General features: G+C 40.9%; 2 protein-coding genes across 3 annotated transcripts in view; one reads left to right on the plus strand and one right to left on the minus strand.

The window, feature by feature from the left end:
- Positions 1-14293, minus strand: part of ERP44 (endoplasmic reticulum protein 44) — a 54484-nt gene extending 40191 nt beyond the window's left edge. Inside the window, exon 1 of the mRNA XM_065831031.2 lies at positions 14115-14293. Coding sequence (XP_065687103.1) covers positions 14115-14171 — 57 coding nt within the window. The 5' untranslated portion in view covers positions 14172-14293. The remainder of the gene's footprint in view (positions 1-14114) is intronic.
- Positions 14294-14334: 41 nt separating this feature from the next.
- The window catches only part of INVS (inversin), a 93735-nt gene continuing 88742 nt past the window's right edge, over positions 14335-19327 (plus strand). The window contains exon 1 of one of the 2 annotated variants that reach the window (XM_065830726.2): positions 14335-14484. The gene's annotated coding sequence lies outside the window, so the exon portion shown is untranslated. Of the gene's footprint in view, positions 14485-15924; positions 18888-19327 lie in introns of those variants that run through there. The other variant, XM_071804327.1, reaches the window with a different exon arrangement.

Raw genomic sequence — 19327 nt, forward strand, 5'->3', positions numbered from 1 at the left:
GCTGCATCTCTAATTTACTCAGGGAAATTTAAAACACTCGAAGCTACTGAAAACAGATTCAAGGATTGCAGTTACTAACTTACAGGAGAATGGAGATAAAATCTAACTAAACTGAAATACAGATAATATATATTTTAAAAGTAAACTTATTTCTTTAGCCTTGATAGACAGTTCAATTTTATAATGATTTAGGCAAACAGTGCTGTAACTGCACAGAGCTAGGTAGTGAGACCACTGTATTAAAAAGAGGTAGCATTATTTTTTTCCTCCATGTATTTTGTCATCTACTCCCATTTTAAGCTTCTGACAGTAATACTTGGTGTAGGTACATGGGTTATTAATATTGAAGAACTTTTTGCTGATGAAAACATTGGAAACAAACAAAAAATCCCCAATTTATGACAATATCTTTGAAATTCCAAATTATATTGTTTTGATACTCCAAATCAGGAAAAAAAACCTCACAACACATAGTTCCTACAAGTGAACTTAACAGATAAGCAAAGGAGATGTAGGATTGTCGTATATGACTGGGAATGATTCACAGCCTCAGAGATACCTCAATGGCCTGTTACCACAGCACTGAAGCTCCTCAGAAAAACAGGTAAGTTAACCTATCAAGAGCTTGTAAACTATTATCAGAACACATGAGATTTTCATTCAGAAAGTCCATTGCAGAAATGAAAATTAAACCTCATTATCACAATGTGCACTTCAGTGCATTGCCTTTTTTTTCATAAAGCTATTAATAGCAGAACCATACACCCAAAGACAACTTTAAAGCTTAAGCCCCTGGGCACAAACCTAAGGATCATTCTTTCATAGAAATGTTTAAGTAAGGGCTCAGAAAAATGACATGAGGCCTCTCTAAATTTTTTTCTCTTGACCCGGAAGGAAAAGACAATCTCGAGTCAGGGCCATAACACACTGGTTTCCTTGTCTTAAACATCCACATAGAGGCAACACAGTACGTATACCTACAAAAGACATAAATAGGTGCCTGAATAACTGTAGTATTCATGAATAATGTTTAAAGTGCTTCACATCTTCAGAAATATGAATCTACTTCAAAGTGTGTTTCACAGCTTTAAAGCCATTAAATCAGCTCCCCAGGAAACTACTGAAGACTCTGAATCTTTAGATATTTTACTTACCACACTACTTAATTCTACACAAGAACAGAGAACGCTCCTGAAAAACAAAAGTTATCATTTTTGCAGCTTTTTAGGGAAAAAACACAACCTCATGTTCTGGTAACTCTTATTTTAAAATAAGATCTACCACCTGCTCTGATCATCTGACAACACCACAAGGATTCACTTTCTAGGAGGAGTAAAACATGTAGTGTACAAATGCAACCTCTGACATCATTAGTGCAAGTTAAGCGATTGTTGCTAGATCTGAAAGTCAGCACCCTAAAATTTCTGAAGTTGTTAAAGCTGTGATCCAGCAATATGAAATAAACGGTAGTTTGGTTTCATCTTGTCAAAACTTTGATAAGGCTAGCAGAGCAGATTACTTTGCCGCCTCTTCTCACTAAGTCAAGGAAAATGGCCTGTTCTCTATTTTGGCTGCTGCTATTACACAAAAAATGCAGTACCAAAAAAGTTCATCGTAGCGAGTTTAAACTTCGGAGAATGTGTATTCCTAGCTCCGTTCCTTATGCCACAGATCACATGTAGCCTTGACATGCAAATAATTTCTCAATACTTTCCTCTCTGTGTTTTAAGTCAGAGCCATTTTTTCACCTAAAATATCTTGGAAATTATTTTGATGCATAGCAATAAAGTAGAAAGTGTGAGTCATTTCATATAAATAGCCTAGTCTAAATAGAAGGCTTATTAGGAACTGCGTTTTGAGAACCACATAGATCATTAAACAAAAGCAACATACTATCCTCTTATTCATTATCATCTTGTACAGACTTTCTTGTGCCCTTTATACTTGTCTTTACACATAGGGCCACCATTAAACAAGAAATGAGAAAATTTTTATAAATATCTAATATATGTATGTGTGTTTTGTTCACTCTTGGACTAGCAATGAAAACTGATATTAAAATGAAACCAAAACTTCTATGGTATTATGTGGAAGGAATGGCTACAGAATTCAGAATTGCTCATTTGAAGCATTATCTTGGAGGAAGAAACCAAAAGGAGACAGTGTTTTCACAAGAAACAGTATATCCTATGTTATGTGAATGTTTGCTACCTTGGAATAATCTGAAGGACTGAACATATAAGGGGACAACTGAATATTCCACACTTGCTGCCTACACACATTCCACTCCTTTAAAAATAACAGAAAATTTCTATTTTGGTACATTTTAATACACATAGATTATCATTCAACACGGCAAAAATCAATTTATTTCAAGAGAAATGCTCTATTTCAATACCTACTTACTTTTAGATACTTATCTTTTTTATTAACCATATCCTCTATTTGCAATACTGAATACCTTTTCAATCTTTTGCTCCAAAATATCAAGTTATCTATCTCTCTGTGGTATCAAGAAAGGCGGGAACTTTAAGCAAAGACAAGCCTGTTCAGTTTTACTTCTCAGGCTGGAACTTGTTTTGAAAGTAGGTATGAATTACCAAAAACAACTGCTCAAATGGAAAAATCTGGGCTATCATAAACACGTATAAACTAGACCTCCATGACAGAAACACCTAAGAAGCTATTTAGATAAAATACTTCAGCCCTGGAGAAACCTGCATTTCACTTATTCTTATTAGCAGTTAAAGATGAAGTAACAAAATCGTGTGGCTCCAAAGGTGCAGGATCCACACTGCTTTCAACTATGCAGCTGTGGCAATGGGTTTAAAAAAAGGCAGAAGAAGTGACAAATAAAATACTTAAGTGAAAAATACAGCTAGGTTCATTCTCCTCACCCAGTCAAACCAAAGGAAAGCAACACATTTAACTGCCATTCTCAAGACAAGCAGACAAACCAGCCTCTGATAACACCATTTCAATTGTACCACTCATATTAGCACTGCTGCCTATTTGTACTTCCAAATAACAAAATCAGTTTGAGAGCACAGAAGCACAACCAGCTTGATTTGGCTCATCCTTTTCTGATGCTGAAAGCAATGATGATTAGCACACTAAGCAATGAATAAATGATCCCAACGCACAGGAGAAAGTGTATGGATGACAATGAGCAATCCAAGTTAAATTCTTTCCCTCTGCCAGATTTAGCACTGCACGGTAATGCTACACCCTGCAATCTCAGCCAGAACTAACCCACACATGAATACACATGCAACCACCCCCATTTATTAACCTCAGATCTAGAGCTTTTAGCAATAATACTTTCAATATCACTAAGACTCTCATTGTGCTACAGGGTTTTTTCTTCCTTCAGCGTGACTGAGATGCCACATTTCCTCACACTGCCTCCGAATATTTTCGCAGGAGGTTAAGGTGTTGTGCAACTATGAAAAGACAACTGTGGTGCTTTGTGACATAGCTGTCCATGGCATACGAATTTTGTCCATACATTAAAACTGTCTAACATGTTCAAACCATTTGAGATTCAGTCCTGTGTTGCTGCTGCTCTTCCCTCTTTTTCTGAGGAATCAAAATGAGGAAGAAAACCTTAGAATTGTGAAATCATAAACTTTCTAAAATACAATGGGTTTTGTTCCTCAGCTTCCCATTCCCTTAACATCGGAACTCTGAACTTTAGAATAAATCCATTTAAAACATAGTCTTATTTTATGTTAATTGAATTATTTTCTTTCATTCTTTCCACGCAAATCTCCAATGCACACTCCAGAAGCTTGAGTTCTACACATGCAAACTACTTACCATAGTATATTAAAGCTCACTGGCTCACTAGCTTGTCTCTAACAAATGCTTTGACTCAATTTTTAGATTAGTATTTATTATTTGCTATCTTAAAATTACAAGAGAGGATAAGGGACATTTCCAAATAAGCAGTAATAGAAATACTACTCCACAGTTGCATTCTAATTGACATGTTGGCATTAGAAAAATCTCCCAATTTGAGGAATAAAAACCAACAACCAACCAACCAACATTTTACAATTAAGCTATTGACTATCTTCTACAGAAGAACACTGACTAAAGCAATGCTCCCTGGATTTGAAGAGAAAAATTCACCTTTGGGACCACATCTGCCTGTAGCTTGAAGAATGAGCAGCTAATTTCAGACTGCATAAGAGTTATTTTATTTCTACCCTAAACGGCTGCTAAGGGCCTGCACATATGCTGTAAATTTACCCTGGATAACTGGACAGCAGAAGAGTAAACAATGGAGAGGCCAGGACACATGCCACAGATATTTTATAATGCACAAAAGAACATGATACAGAGATACCCCACTGCTGGTTTACCTCCTCCAAGGATTATTAACCCTGTCAGCTTCAGGCTGACTCCCACAAAAATATTCAAGCAAGTATTCCAGACTGGTCCTAAAAATAATATGAACATATTCACATGGCGCAGTGCTGGAACTGGTAGCAAATGTCAGACACGCTGGCTCTGCAATTAACCAGTTCCATAGCGTGAACTTACTGTTCTCAACGTAGAGGGCTGCTGCAACCAAAAGCGTGATCAAACTCCTCAGGAAGGTACCACAGCTACGCATTGGCTTATTTTAAAATAATGTTTAACAGCTATGTTGTACTAATTATATGTACATATTTGCACTGGTTTAGCAAATTCTGCTGGCCTATGTTGAGAAAAAAAAAATACTAAAAAAAAAAAAAAAGGCCTCTTCCACCTGCAATTTCATGTTCTTAACCAAAGCAGTTTTATGTCACTCAAAGGTAGTTCCCCAGAGGTCCACACACTCACTGAGCTCAGTTCACTAATTAATGGATCATTAGTAGGGAAGAACTCCTAACTGTTCACCCCCTGCACCACATGCTGTCTTAATTACCTTTGTGAAGGGACCAATTTGTCTTTCAGTCATTGTGTCCAAAATCCCAAGTGAACAGACTCAACAGGGAGGAGAAGAAAAAAAAAAAAAGTATTTTCATACACACACTTATGAAAATCCATAATTTTTACGACTGGCAAAAAACGTAGAGGCTAAGCGTTTCCAGTAAGATTTAAGAAAGGGGATTTCAACAAACTATAAGAGACGCAAGTGATAGACAGTGACTAAAAGAACAAAAAGCTCTTCTTGGGATTACAAATGTGGATATATCATTGAAAAGTTTTCCCTTTGTGAAGCTTTTGAAGAAGTTAATTATATCATCACTTCATAATCACGACAGCTATGGGAAACAACAAAACACTATCACAGCTGTTGTTTTCTTTTTTGAGACCATTGGAACAGGCACCTATTCCTCGCCTTTCAAAACACTTCCTTGCAGACTTCCTAATGAACAAGTTCTCTCCATGTTTATGCCCAATTGCCACATGAATCCAGTTGGAGATGAAACATAAGCTTTACTGCCAGTTATCTTACAACAAAGATTAGATTGCTTTTCTTCTCTCCACTCCTTTTCACAGATCTAAAAAAAAAAAAACAAAAAAAAACCCCAAAAAACCTGACATCCTTACAGACTTTTTTTTTTGAATGCACCTCAGTGAAACACACACTGAAACCAGGCAAGAATCACTGACGCCAAGCAAGACAGGAGACATGCTGGCTCCAAAAAGTATGCCAAGGAACCAGGTCATTTACTCTATTTCTAGAGCTCTACCTTCTGCTCAGGCTCCTGTTTCATGAACACCATTTAGCATACAAAGTTCCAATGATTAAAGAAATCAGTGCCATAGAATCGGAATGTCCTGAGTTGGAAGGGACCCACAAGAATCGAGTCCAACTCTTGTCCCTGCATATGACAACCCCACAGATCATAGCATCTGTCTGAGGGTGTTGTCCAGTCTCTTATTGAATACTGTAGAGAACTATCTCTACAGTATTGAATACATAAAGAAGTATCTTTTCTTTTACACTGAATGCTCCCTGTGGGTTAGCATAGCCTTAATTTTGGTCCCAAAGTGAAGCAGCAGTGAGACTCCAGCGTATAAAATGTGGTCATCTACTTCTTCCAGGAAACAAGCCATTGGGATCTCCAGTGTTTCAATTTATTGCCACTGCTGATGCAACTTCCAGATACAGCTCATCAATGACCAAGTCTCACAATAATTCCAATCTGTAACGTACAGTATTTTTAATAGAAAAATGTACCTCACAGAACTCTGAAAAAAGTGACAACTGAAGACACTCAGGTCTTAACAATTCAGTCCACTCATAGAACATGGCTCTGAAAGCCAAAAGGGCCCATGAGAGCCTGTTGATCTTCAAGGACAACCTCTTCAAAGCACAGAAACAACCTACTCTACTGTACAGAAAGAGGGTATGACAGAAGAACTCCATGGATACACAGAATTTCTGGATGAGTTTATAAAAAATGGAGTAAACAGAAGGTAGTGATAAGAAAATAAATACGCAGTAGGAGTACAAAAACATTGCTTGAGCAATGTTAAGTATAACACAGAAGGTTTCCACAGGTATGCCAGCAACGAAAGGAAGACTAAGGAAATTGCAGGCCTGCTGCTCAACTATCAGGGGACACAGTGACAAAGGACACGGAAAAGGTTTAGGTACCCAGTGTCCTCTTTGACTTTCTACTGATGAGGTCTGAGCCTAGTAGTAGAGTATCAAGGAAGAGAAGCATTACTCACATAGCAGAAGACTGAGTTAGAAAGCTCTTAAGCAAGTCGGACATACACAGAGCCACAGAACCAGACAAAATGCATTTTCCTCAGGTCCCCAGGAGGATTATGGAGACAAATTTTCTCTCCAGAAGGCACATCCATCCAGCATGGATTTAGAATATATAAATCAATCTGTTTTCTGTAGTGAGGTGATTACCTCTCTAAATGAGAAGAGCATTTGATATTGTTTGCCTTGACTTTAGCAAGCTTCTAACACAGCATCCCAAATTGAATATCCTTAGTCCTAAATCGGTGATACATGAAAGATGAACTAAGTTCATAACAAAATAAGATATATGAATGGGATAAGTGAACTATAAAAGGACACAGCAGCTGGACTGCTGGGCTCAAAGGGCTGTAACCAAATGTATCATGTCCAGCTAGTCTCCAATGAAGATTCTCCAAATCAATATTGGGTGTAAGGTTTGTCTTTACTAATGACCAGGATGATGGAACAAAGCCTCCCCTCAGCAAACTTCCTGAGGTTACTGAACTGGGGGAAGAGGCTTATATGCCAGAAAGGAAACCTGCTCTTCAGAGAGACCTCAACTGACTGAGAAATGGCCTGACACAAACCCCATGAGTTCAACAAAGGCAAAGTCCTGAATCTCAGGTGGAGTAACCCCATACGGGCTGGGGGACAACTAGATAGAAAACAGCTTTGCAGACAAGATCTTGGGGTGCAAGTTGAACAGGAATCAGCAGTGTGCCCCTTGCAGCAAAGACAACTGCAAACTGGGCTGCGTTACCAAAAGTGTAGCCAGCAGACCAAGGGAAGTGATTCTTCCCTTTCATTTGGCACTTAAAGGACCACATCTGAAGGATTCTGTCAGCTTTGCAATTGACTGTACAAAACAGACATTAACATAAGGGAATGAAATCCAGCAGATGACTACCAAGTTAAACAGTGTCTAGAGAACAAGGTATGCAAGGAAAGGCTGAGAAAATGGCATTTTTCAGTCTTAAGAAGATGAAGCTATTACCACTGTTACCAATGACCTAGTTGGAGGTTATGGAGAAGGCAGAGCCAGACTCTTCTCAAAGATACACAGTGATGGGACAAGAGGCAATGGACACAAGCTGCTGCTCCAAACAGATTTTTCAGATAGAACTTTCAACAAGATTTTGATCAAACGCTAAAACAGGTGTCTAGAGAAGCTGTAGAGCCTCTGTCCTTGGAGATATTCAAATCTCAGCTGGGAAAGACTGTGAGTACCCCCATCTAAGTTAGTCTTACACTGAGCAGGGAGTAAGGCCAGATGACCTTTCGAGGTCCCTTCTCATTTAAATGATCAAACTTTCAGTAGCAATCAAAAACCAGAACTCTACAATTTGACCATAGCAGGTAAATACACTGAGCCTCAAAATACTATTCATCAAAGCTTTCTTGCTAAAGCCAAACTAATGGACATGAAGAAAAAAGGGGGACAGAAGAAACCCAATACATTTGGTATAGTTAAATCAGGTGAACAGGAGATTTACTGTGTTTATTAGAAACCTCATGCTGCATATACAATTAGTTGGGAAGCCGGTTATCTGCTGAAGGTATCCAAAAAGCGCCTGCATTTAGATAAGTATGTATGGTGTTCTGTCCTCACTGCTTTCACTATTTCAGTCAGTACATGGTTTAAGATAAAACCACAGCACTTTGCATTTTGCTTAGTGCCACTGCAGCTTCTGTTCTGTCAGCTACACAAAGAGCAGATCTTGTGGATCACTACCAGATTAAAGAAAATGCGTACGTGCATGCATGCGAAAGAAATCTAAGGTTTGGTTCATTCCTCAAAGAGGTTGCAAGTACTAGCTGCTTATGAGGAGGGCGCAGTATTGGAACTTTGCATGTTTTAATGGCATAAACGTCTCTTAGCTGTAAAGGTTGTATTATCAGGATACCAGTTTCTTAGTAGCAAGACACATGAAAAAAGGAAAAATTACGGAACTCTCTTTCCAATGTGTCTTGTCACTTTTTGTAAAGCACTTTTTGTTATTATCAGAGCATAATTTAATTTGGACAGGATCCTACAGCTGGTTTGGAGAAATACAGCATCCTGAACTGGCAGTGAAAAAAAAATATTCTGAGTTGGTTTTGAGTATAGAAACAGTTGACATTAATAACTGTTTTGAAAAACAAAATTACCTATTTCTACCAATGTTTAGCATGCTTCTGATGAATGAAGAGACATCAGGGAGGAAAAACGTGCAAAGGCAAAAATTTCAGAATGAAATTTGGTATTACTTCCTTTCCTAATTTTCTCTACAATGCACCGGCCCTCCTCTACTTCTCAAGGGAGCTTTCTCCAGTTTAGATTTGTAAGGAAATGTTGCTTAGGCTCTGCACCAACACCCTATATTGCTTCTGCTTACATTCCAAAATATTCCTCCTCTAGATCACTGAGAACTCAGTCTCAAACAATGGGGGCGGGGGGGTGGGGGGGAAGATACTGCTAATGCATCCAAACCCACTCCACTATTTCCATTATTGAAGTACCTATTACTTAAAAATGTTTCTAGGCTCTCCTGAAGAGCTTTTGAAGAAGCTCTGGTACAAAATTTAAAGCGTATCTGTATATTTGCTTTTCACGTGAGACAATTCCCTCCCTGCAAGCAAACAAAATACCTAGAAATTATACAAAAGTAAGGCTTATAAAAGAGCCTGCAAGGTGAATGGTCCTCCTGAATAGCAGCATATAATCCTTAAGTCTTTCAAAAGAAATAGGTTTGATTAAAACACAGGGGTTAACTGCTGGGCATGTATAAGAACAACCAGCAGTAATTCTCCTTTCCCAAGAAAGCAGCATGAGGACCAGTCTCTTGCCTAAAAAAGCTGTCCTGCCAAAAAAACCCAAAGCAGATTACAGAGAATAGTAAGGATATAATTAAAAAAAAAAAAAAAAGAGGAATGTGTAACCACAGAGCTTTTCAGCTGCCAGCAACAGGATCTCAGATGGCCCACTGTCAATAACTCATTCATACATTTTCCAACCTTGTCCAAGTGTTTTGTTTGAAGAATCAGTTCAGTTTTTCCTGTCCTCTCTCCTGAGCACTTCAAACAGGAAACCTACCATCACATGGCATAGCAAGAAGAATGCAATTCTTCACAGCAAGAGTCTAAGCTTCCCCTCCTCCTCCCCGCCACCAGCCTAGGAAAAGTTCCTCAGTTAAATTTTCACTGTTTAGAGGACATGACAGATGATTGACAAGTCAGAACTCCTGTGCTACCCTTGGAGGGAACACCTTTCACTGTATAAGGCCCAGTGGTCTAGAATCTGTCTGTAACTGTGACTTCGACTAATGTTCAAATTCAGAATATTACATTGAGCTGGATTCTCAATTACAAAATTTGTTTGTTAATACATACACAGAGATGCAAATGCATAGAAGTACATTCTGTACATTGTAAAATGTACAAAGAGTTCAACTTCTCTTTGGGCAACTTACTACAGTATTTAGTATTAAGTTAATTTTATTTCATTTTACTTTCACTGTTTGGGTACCTGGTATCATATTACCGAGACACAAGAGGCAGTGGCAGTCAAACAAGAAACAAATATCACCCTACAGTATTTTTTCCAGTTAGAAGTTTAATATGAAATTCAAAAGTTCATTGACTAGTGCCTCTTCTAAGTTACTGCTCCTAATAGCTGCAATTGCATTGCTATGTAAGTAGTATTTTGAGAGCTTCACTAAAAATATAAAACATTATAATGTAAAACCAACTGTAACACTAAATATTTCCTGCCAATGATAAACTGCATCAACTTATAGAGTAGAGCATACATAGTGGGGCTACTGAATCATAAATGGAACATACACCAGGCTTCTATAATAATCCCAAGTGAAGAGAAGCCACAGCTTATTAGAAAACTAGGTAAACTTTAAGACTGAGAAAACACTCCAACATTTCACATTCTCAGAACATGAGAGGACAAATACGCTCTTCCAAAGGTGTTGCCAAATATGTAAAGAAGTAGGTGTTCTCAGTTTGTTCACACCACCTTTCCAAACAAGCTACAAAGAAAAGGTATAGTAGTGGTGCTTTGAAATCTAATAAACCTCCACAGATCGAAGTACAAAAACTGAGAAATCCTTTTGCAGTTGTTTGAGGGAAAGAAAAAAAAAAATGAAGAAAAAAAAAATCAGAGAACTTCCCCTTTCATTTCCCTTACTATCAGTTGGGGGTTTCCTCTAGTCACATCTATTCCTCAGGGACACCATGCATAAGCCTTCCAGTGAAGTACTGAGCAACATGACAAATGCCTTTCATACATATGCAGAAGATGCATGTGCAGAGTGCCTTGTTCTAGAATTTTCTTTACAGGAAAAGTATACTCATCTGCAAGTAGAAGCGAACATACAGAATGACTGGTTAGAGCAAAGCGAAAGAACCACACCTTGCCTTCAAGGAGAATGTGATGAGCCACTGGCCCATCAGCATGTATTTCACAGTCTTGGATTCATCTTAAACATCTGTCCTACCCACTATTAAGCAATATACCAACGTGGCAGAAACATCTTAATCTATGAACACAGGGAGCCACACAACATTCCTATGCATCTCTTATTCCAGTCTTGCAATAGGCTGTACATGATCCTCCACAGCCTGTGCTCAGCTCCAGAACCACAGAGGCAAGGATATGCCAGCCTGTACCTCCTCCGTCCTCTCTCCAGCTCCAATTTGTCTCCCAGCAGCCCAGTACAACACAAGCAAACAAGGTTGAAAAGTTGGAAGGGAATAGGGTTGTTCTGGGACTGGTAGGTATCCCTGTAAAGCCTTGCCCTGCAATCCCCATCCTAGCAACCCAGCCTTCAGTGAGACCAGGGAGAATAATAATAGAGCAAGACCCAAAGCCCTCTGAAATTTTAGCGATCTCCTACTGTCAAACTTCTTAGACAAAAGGACTTGTTTTGACATTGACATTGTATATTTTCTTCCTTTGATAGTGTTTTAATTCCCCATCTAGAAAAGAAATATGCTTATCCAAAAGTCTGGAAATTTAAATAATGTTTAACTTCATTGCTATTACTAAGCAAGGCCAGCTTAGTAAGCTGGTTCTGGAGCTATATATCATTGTATTCTGTTTTAGGAACCACTAACGTAATACTAATAAGCTCACCTATCCACAAGATACGCCAACTGCCGTGCTCAGAGAGGCTCTGCTAGATGGCACATCCTTTGGATGCAGAGCAGAGTGCCCTCCCAAACCTTACTGACCAAGACCATGGTTAATGTTGCTGGTCTTAGGTATTCATGGCTGTTGGCAACAGAAAAACAAAGTTACCAGAACTTTAAGCACCCTACCTGATTCTTTGAATGCTGCAAAAAAAAAAAGACACCATGCTTTGTAAAAGACTTTTTCAGCTATTTTAAAGAAAAAGGATCCCTCCCACTCCCAGTCTGCTCAGAACAACTTTTCCAAAATTCTCAACAAAGCTACTAAAAGCAATGATTCATTGGCTTAATCAAAGCATGTAATTAGATGCCTTACAACACAGGGCAACATCCAATATGATGCTGAAGAATTACACAGATAACATCGTATATAATTACATCTTTTTAAAAACAACTCTGATCTGTAGTCTTCTTGAGGTTTTATGGATACAATTATTTTTAATCACATCAGAAATGGGTTTAAATGACCCATACACAAAGAAACAACAACTAAACATGGGGAAATTTCAGATCTTAGCAATTTCCTATTTTTAGCTGGCAAACATAGATCTAACTGATGCATATTAAATTTGCATTGATCAACTGTACCATGAAGATAAATGCTTTCATTAACTCATGTCCACTTTTTCAAACTTGTACTTGTCCATTTCAATGGCATTTAAAAACAGTACACACTCCTTGCTTTTGCTTATTTTAGTCTGTACTTAAAACAGTGGTGAAAACCAACCTAGTGCAGAAGCAGAATTGTTTTAATGCACAGATGTGTCTGGCAGATACTGGGTTCTTCACTTTAATCTCTCATATACTGGATGCTTCAAAAAAGATAGACCCCATTTGAAATCACTGTATCTCTGAAGTTTGGTCCATCTTTTTGAAACACCCTGTAGTGATCCTGTCAATCATGTATATTTACTAACCCTGAAACTACAGCAAGTTTATAATTTAACCAGAGTTTATCCAGGTAGAAGTGCCCATTTCAAAGGAATAATGAGTACTAAGTACCTGTCATCACGTTTCTCATTCATCGATTCATTAGTAGCCATTTACTATGTACTTCCCTTTGGACCTCCAAAGCACTATCTACCTTTACCTCCAGTCCTTCATTTTCTGTCCAGTTTTATTACCCCAAATGTTTTAAATAGATGGATGAAATACATTAGTATCTTAAGCCCAAATCCTATTAAACTTATTCACAGAAGTTGCCTTTAGCTCTACAAGCTCTTTGTGTTATAAAAGGTCCAGAATCTGGTTCTGGAAAAGTAAGAATCACCACATCAGCCTGTTTAAAAATACAGATCAAGTATAACAGAGACAACTTATCTCCACAAAATACACGCATCAGTGATTGTGTTTGTGTGTGTGTGCAAAGGCAGAGGGTGGCTTAGGTCATGCATGTAATGCCAGCCTGGAGAAAAAAAAAAAAAAAAAATGCTGTAATCTGACAGCGAAAGATAAATGTGACCACGCTGCAACACGGCTCGGGAACTCTTCCCAGCCCGGGTCACTGAGCTGTGGGAGGGGGTCCCCCCCACCGCAGCCATGCTCACGGATGGGGCGCTAGGGCACGGGAACCCGCTCCCCTCTGTTTAAGGGCAGCAACACCGAACCACGGGCGACAAGCGGACCCCGCAGAGGCTCCGTCGAGGCACTTTCCTCCCGGCCACCGCGGCTCCCGCTACCGCCCCAAGGGTTGCGCGCCCACCCGCGGGTCCGCTCCCTCCCCTCGCTTTCCCTCCCCGGCTCCTGAAGGGGGCAGGCGCCACGCCAGCCTTCTCTGCGGAGGAGCCGGGACCAGGCCCCACCGTCCGCCAGGCCAATGCCCCGAGCCCGCGGCGGCCCCCGACTCTCGGTGGCGAGCCCAGGCCCGGCCCCGCCCCGCCGCCGGCCCGTTCCGGGTCCGCAGCCTATCAGCCTCGGCCACAACACCGCACTCCGCCAACCGGGGCCGCTCCCGCAGCCGCCGTTCACCTCGCTCCCTCCCTCCCCTCCCCCGCCGAGCAGGTGCCGGCGGAATGGCCCCGGCCGTGCGAGGGTCGCTACCGCGGCGGGGCCGGGAGCCACCACCCGCCCCCAGGCACGTCCCCGGCGCGCACACGCGGGGCGAGCAGGAGAGCAGGAGCAGCCGGGAAGGAAGAGCCCAAAGGGCCGCCGGCCGCCCCCACGCCGCCCGGCGCGGTGGCCCCACCGGCGGGGCCGCAGCGGGGAAGGGAAGGGCTGCGGGCAGCCGGCCGCTCACCAAAATGACCAGGAGGCAGCCAGGGTCAGGCAGCAGCGGGAAGATGGCGGGTCTCATGGTAGATCGGGCGCCCGGGAGGGGAGGAACACGGCTCCCGCTCTCCGCGGCAGCTCCTCACTTCCCCCGTCGCCAGGAAACACCCGGGCAAGTTCCAGCGCGGGGCCCCCGCGCTCCCCGCCTCCACCGCTCACTTCCGGGTCCCCGCGCTGCGCGGGGCACGCTGGGAAGTGTAGTTCCGGCCGGTTGGGGAGATGGAGGGAGGCAATGAGGCGATCCCAGAAGGCACCGGGGCTGCTCGAGCAGGGGCCGCGCCCGGCCCGTGAGGGGTTGTGCCGAGTGGCGGCGCAATGAGGCGGCGGGTGGGGTCGAGGTGAGTTACGGGGCGCAGCTGCGGCGCTGGGGCGGGGAAGGAGGGAGGGAGAGAGAGAGAGAGAGAGGCGGCGGGAGACGCCTGTGGCCGCCCAGGCAAGGCAGAGTTAATCTTTCCCGCTGGGCTGGCGGGGCTGTCCCGTGACGCCGCAGCCCCTTGATCGGATACCGGGGCTCGTTGTGGGTCCCAGCGACCACTCAGCCCGGGCGGGCCCTCAGTGGTGGTGGGCGGCTGCCCCGTTGTTGAGGCGGGGGATCGAGTGGACTTCGCGGTGCCCGGGCGGGTTGGGCAGCCCCGGCGGTCCCCGTGGAAAGTTTGTCCACGTTCCGTGTGGCGTGGCCGGGTCCCGCTTCGCCCCTTCAGGCGCCAGGAGCAGGCAAATGGCTTTGGATGGTGTTGGGGCGCCGTGAGCCTTGGGGTCACCACTTCCTCGGAGTTGGGGAGGCAACCTCTGCTTGGGATGCCGGGGAACGTTTTGTGTGAGAGGGCAGAGGAGCTGGTGGGAGGTGGGGAAATTTTAGCTTGATAATAGGACTGAACTGGAGTGTCATCGTTCATTTTTATTCCTTGATGCTTCAACAAATTTGTGTTTTTTCTAACTTCCTGAGTTCTGAATGCTGGAAAGGAAGAGCACCTAAAATTCAGTACTTCATACTCTTCCAGTAAAGCTTTGGACCTTATGGTATATACATGCTTTGAGACATCGCAGAGCTGCCTCATAAAAGATCACAAAGAGCTGCACTTTGTGTTCTTTGAGTTTCCAGTGTGTACCCAAGCGTAAGGAGTGAAACGGGGCATAACGCCATTTAGAAGAAAACCATTTACATTAGCTTTTTGCAAGTCAAGCTGAATTCGGCCTCAAAGAAAGCCTGACAGGCTCACACTATGTGTGACCCTGCCAAAGTCATTTGACCTAGCAGATTCATGAGCTGAAAACACTAATATATATACAAATCATGTCTTTTTTTTTTATAGTCTGAAACTAGAACTTAACTTTTATCAATTCTGCTATGCCTGCATTAAGAGCCTGGGCTTCTCAATCTGTAGAATGAATGTCTTCTAAATACGTTCACATTTGAAAAATACTTTGATATCTTTTCATAGCAGCTCATTCTTTGCTTGGAAACTTTATCAGTAAAATTTGAGAGAGTGGTCTCATTTAAATTTTAGCAATCTCATGATGATTATCTGTGTAATCCAAAATAGACTTACCACAGTTTGGTGTGAAATTTCACATACTTTGAAGAGCTCTTGGTGTCCATATGACTGTCCTTTCATTTCAGGTGACTCGACAAGGCTAATCTTTTTGTACATGTTAGCTTAAAGAAGTAAAAGTGAATTATTTACTTAATTCCAGTAATAAAAAGCATATTGTAGATAATGTCAATTATGCTTTTTTTTTTTTTTAATAGGAAGATCTTGTAGTTATTTCTTGGGTTTTATTGTTGTTTTTCATCCCTTACAAATGAATGCCTCATTTTTTGTTAATGAGGATCTTTATCAAGCAAGTCCTCTAAATACCAATTTATCTGTTTGACATATACATGAGAGAAATATCTGAGGAAAGTTACATATTTTACTTTTTAAGTTTCTTTTAGTATTTCAGAATTTCTCTGATACAGAATTAGCTCTTTCAATGGAGTTAAGATACTGTACTGAGAATTACTGTAGAGATAGTTGGTTGCTTGTCTCACCTCTGATTGCAGACACTTTATACAGATGGGGCTCTTGTTTTCATCTGGAAATTATGAACATCTTTCATTATTAATTCTACATATAGTCAGTTTTATATGATTGTTGATGTAATTGGGATGCTTCTGATGCTTACTAAGTTCTCCAGTATTTGCTGAATTTTACACTGCTGCCCCTGGATGTTTTATATTATAGTTTATTTGTTTCTAGAAGGGTAAAATTTTAAGAAAATGGATGTCAGTGATAACTTTGGGGATTAAAACTAGTATCTCAAAATTCCAACAAGTGTAAAATTCCAATGGTGCATACAGGTCCACTTAATAATGTAGGGAGTGCTGACGTATTCTTTGTATCCAGAGGAAGCTTTTCAGGACAAGGTGGAGGCAAGTTAAAGACAAGCTGTACCCCTGTATGCCAAGTGCATGTTAAACTGTAGCACGTGATCCATCGCTGCAGCCTTTTCCCTTCTCTTTCTTTCCTCTTTGGATTGCAGTTGGGTGATGTAGTTTCCTTCATATTGCAGGCAAATGTATATGACTGTAGGAATAACCAAGAAGAAAAGAAGTAAACAGTTAAGTAGGAGGAGGCACTGCAACTACTTGTAACTAACACTCAGTTTCATGTTGTCCCTTTTAATTTCTTCAGATTTGCCTGAATCAGAAATGCCTTATCTGCTTTTATGCAGTATAATGTAGAGAAGATAACAGAAAGCATAAACCGTAGTGCTAGACTGGGAAGAAAAGCTTAATTTTGAATGAAACATAACTATTGTGTCCTAAAAAGTCAAAAAAGCAGTTTTGTTGGAGGAGCAGAGGATACTTGGGAGGCAGAGAATGGGGCAAGTATTTTGAAAGATATGGGTTTTCTTTATCCTCTTTAAAATGAAACAGCGATTGTAGCTAGCACTGGGAGCGTTTGAAAGGCTGTTATGTTAAAATTTGGTTTATGTCTTAAAGTATATTTGGGCTTGTTTGGGCATACCTAAGCTCTGTCCACCCTGCATTGTCACTTATGCATCTGCACTTTTTTTGGCATTCTTAAGCACCAAGTTGAGGTTTTCTGTAATTTGTTGTGGTGTCTTATGGCACTGTTAGCCTGTCTTTTATGGCTCTGAAAGTGGAAATGTTGTTAACCTCCTGTCACGTTAGACTCTTTGAACTCCTTTCTGTTCTCTGCTCCTAAAAGTCAATAAAACCATGAGTCTGTTAATGACACAATTTCCATTATGGGAAGAATCACTTACTTATGTGGTAAAACAAGTGTGTTTAAAAAAAAAAGTTTGGCTTTTCTGAAGTGTAGAGATGTTCACCAAACTCAGTGAGGATGGAAGCATTCATGACTTCCAGCATCATCATAGTTGTGTTATTCTGAGGTTCACAGAAGAAGACTAAAGCAATAGCATAGGATCGTGTTGTTCCATAGGTTTCAGACTGGAAATGGCTCCAGAAAAAATACTTTCATAAAGTTACGTGTGGAGCTTCTCCTCACACTTCTGCACCAGTGTTCTCAACAGAGTGTACCAGTGCTGTTGTAGAAGCAAGTGATTTCTGAAATAATTTTGTAGGGGTTCCTGAAACACAGGTTGAATTTGACAAAATTGCTTGCTTTATTAGAGTGTAGTGAGCCACTGCATGTTTCCTTAATGCACTTTTTCTAAGCAGTGATAAAGTTAAGCAATACCTTACTTGCTATTGGTTCTGAAGTGACTGGCAGACAGCAAAGGGAGATCTGTGAACACAAGGAAGCGTTACAGTAGTGAGGAGTTCTAGTATGTGTCTTCAAGAAAACCAGCATCTCATGCCTTTCTGGTCACACCATTACTAGTTTTTGTTGGGGAGAAAGGTTGGAAGATAAGGTGTTACATGCCTTAGGACATGGTGAGCCCACTTGTGTGGCTCATTAGAACTCAACCAAACAGACTTCAGGAAGGGAAAGTGCAGTGATATGGTGAGTTGTTGAAAGAAGCACCACAGCATGCCCTTGGCTGTCTGAGGACAAGATGGAGAAGCAGCAGTTTAGACACTAAATGTAGGAGTAGTTAAATTTGTACAGTCCTAAAATTACATTTGGCCCTTTGAAGGCAACCACAAGGCTGATGTGGCCCCTGGTGAAAATGAGTTTGACATCCCTGGACTAGTGTGCTAAAAGCTTTGTCTGCAGTTGTGGTGTGGTATACTTCAGACAAAGTCTGAGTTATACTTGAGTGTTTTCATGTGGAGTGGATGCATTATGTTAATGTGTTGTTGAGCACGTTTGCACAACCGCATGATTCTGTATTTGTACTTATTACAGAGATGTGGTGCGAACTGATACTGTGATTGTGCAGGTGTTTTCTGAATAACTGATTAGATTTGCCATGAAGCTTCCTATATTCGTTTTCTTATTAGCTCTCCAAGGAAGTTTGGAGCTTGTGAAGAAGGGTCTACAATTATACTAGAGTATTAAAATGTATTTGATTTTTTTGTTTGTTTGTTTGTTTGCAGGTAAAGGCCTGTATCTTTATTACTTCATGCTTAATATCTCTGTAGAAATTTTAACTTCATTTTACATAGAAGTAAAGGTTTCTCTGGTATTTTAGTAACATTTCCCCCCCCTTCATGTGGGACATGAAAAAAAAAGGAGTATTTTTAAATTAACATGAAACAAAAGATGAAGTGAAAAATTCCCAAGAATTCAGCAGACAGCCTCAGTGATACCTCCTCTTTTTTCTGGTGTGTACAATTATTGCTTGCACATCTCAGTTTGTTTTCTGTTCCAAATGTGAAGTGTGGTAAGAATCGAAAGTGGAAGTTCAAGTGTTTGATAGTTTTGGAGAAAGTCAACGAGTTTTCAAGTTTGCAGACCCTTCTTCATTTCCAAAATGTGTGGCATCTGCCATTGCTCAGTTCGAGACAGAATTTAGAGCTAGACTTTTGGTCTCATTCATTTTGGCTTCTCTTACACACACATTTTCCCATTTCTGTTCACGTTTGAAGAGTATTTACCATCTAGAAAGCTGACCTGATTATTTCAGTTGTGTCGGTTGGTGAAACAAAATATACTAGTTCTACTTACAAGCCTTGACCTGCGTATGTCCATAAACCATCACGGTAGAATACCACCATCTATCCAGTGATAACAAACTTCATTGGTTACTGAATTGAAGCATGTA

Source organism: Patagioenas fasciata, chromosome 2 (genome assembly GCF_037038585.1).
Source record: "Patagioenas fasciata isolate bPatFas1 chromosome 2, bPatFas1.hap1, whole genome shotgun sequence".
Taxonomy (NCBI): Eukaryota; Metazoa; Chordata; class Aves; order Columbiformes; family Columbidae; genus Patagioenas; species Patagioenas fasciata.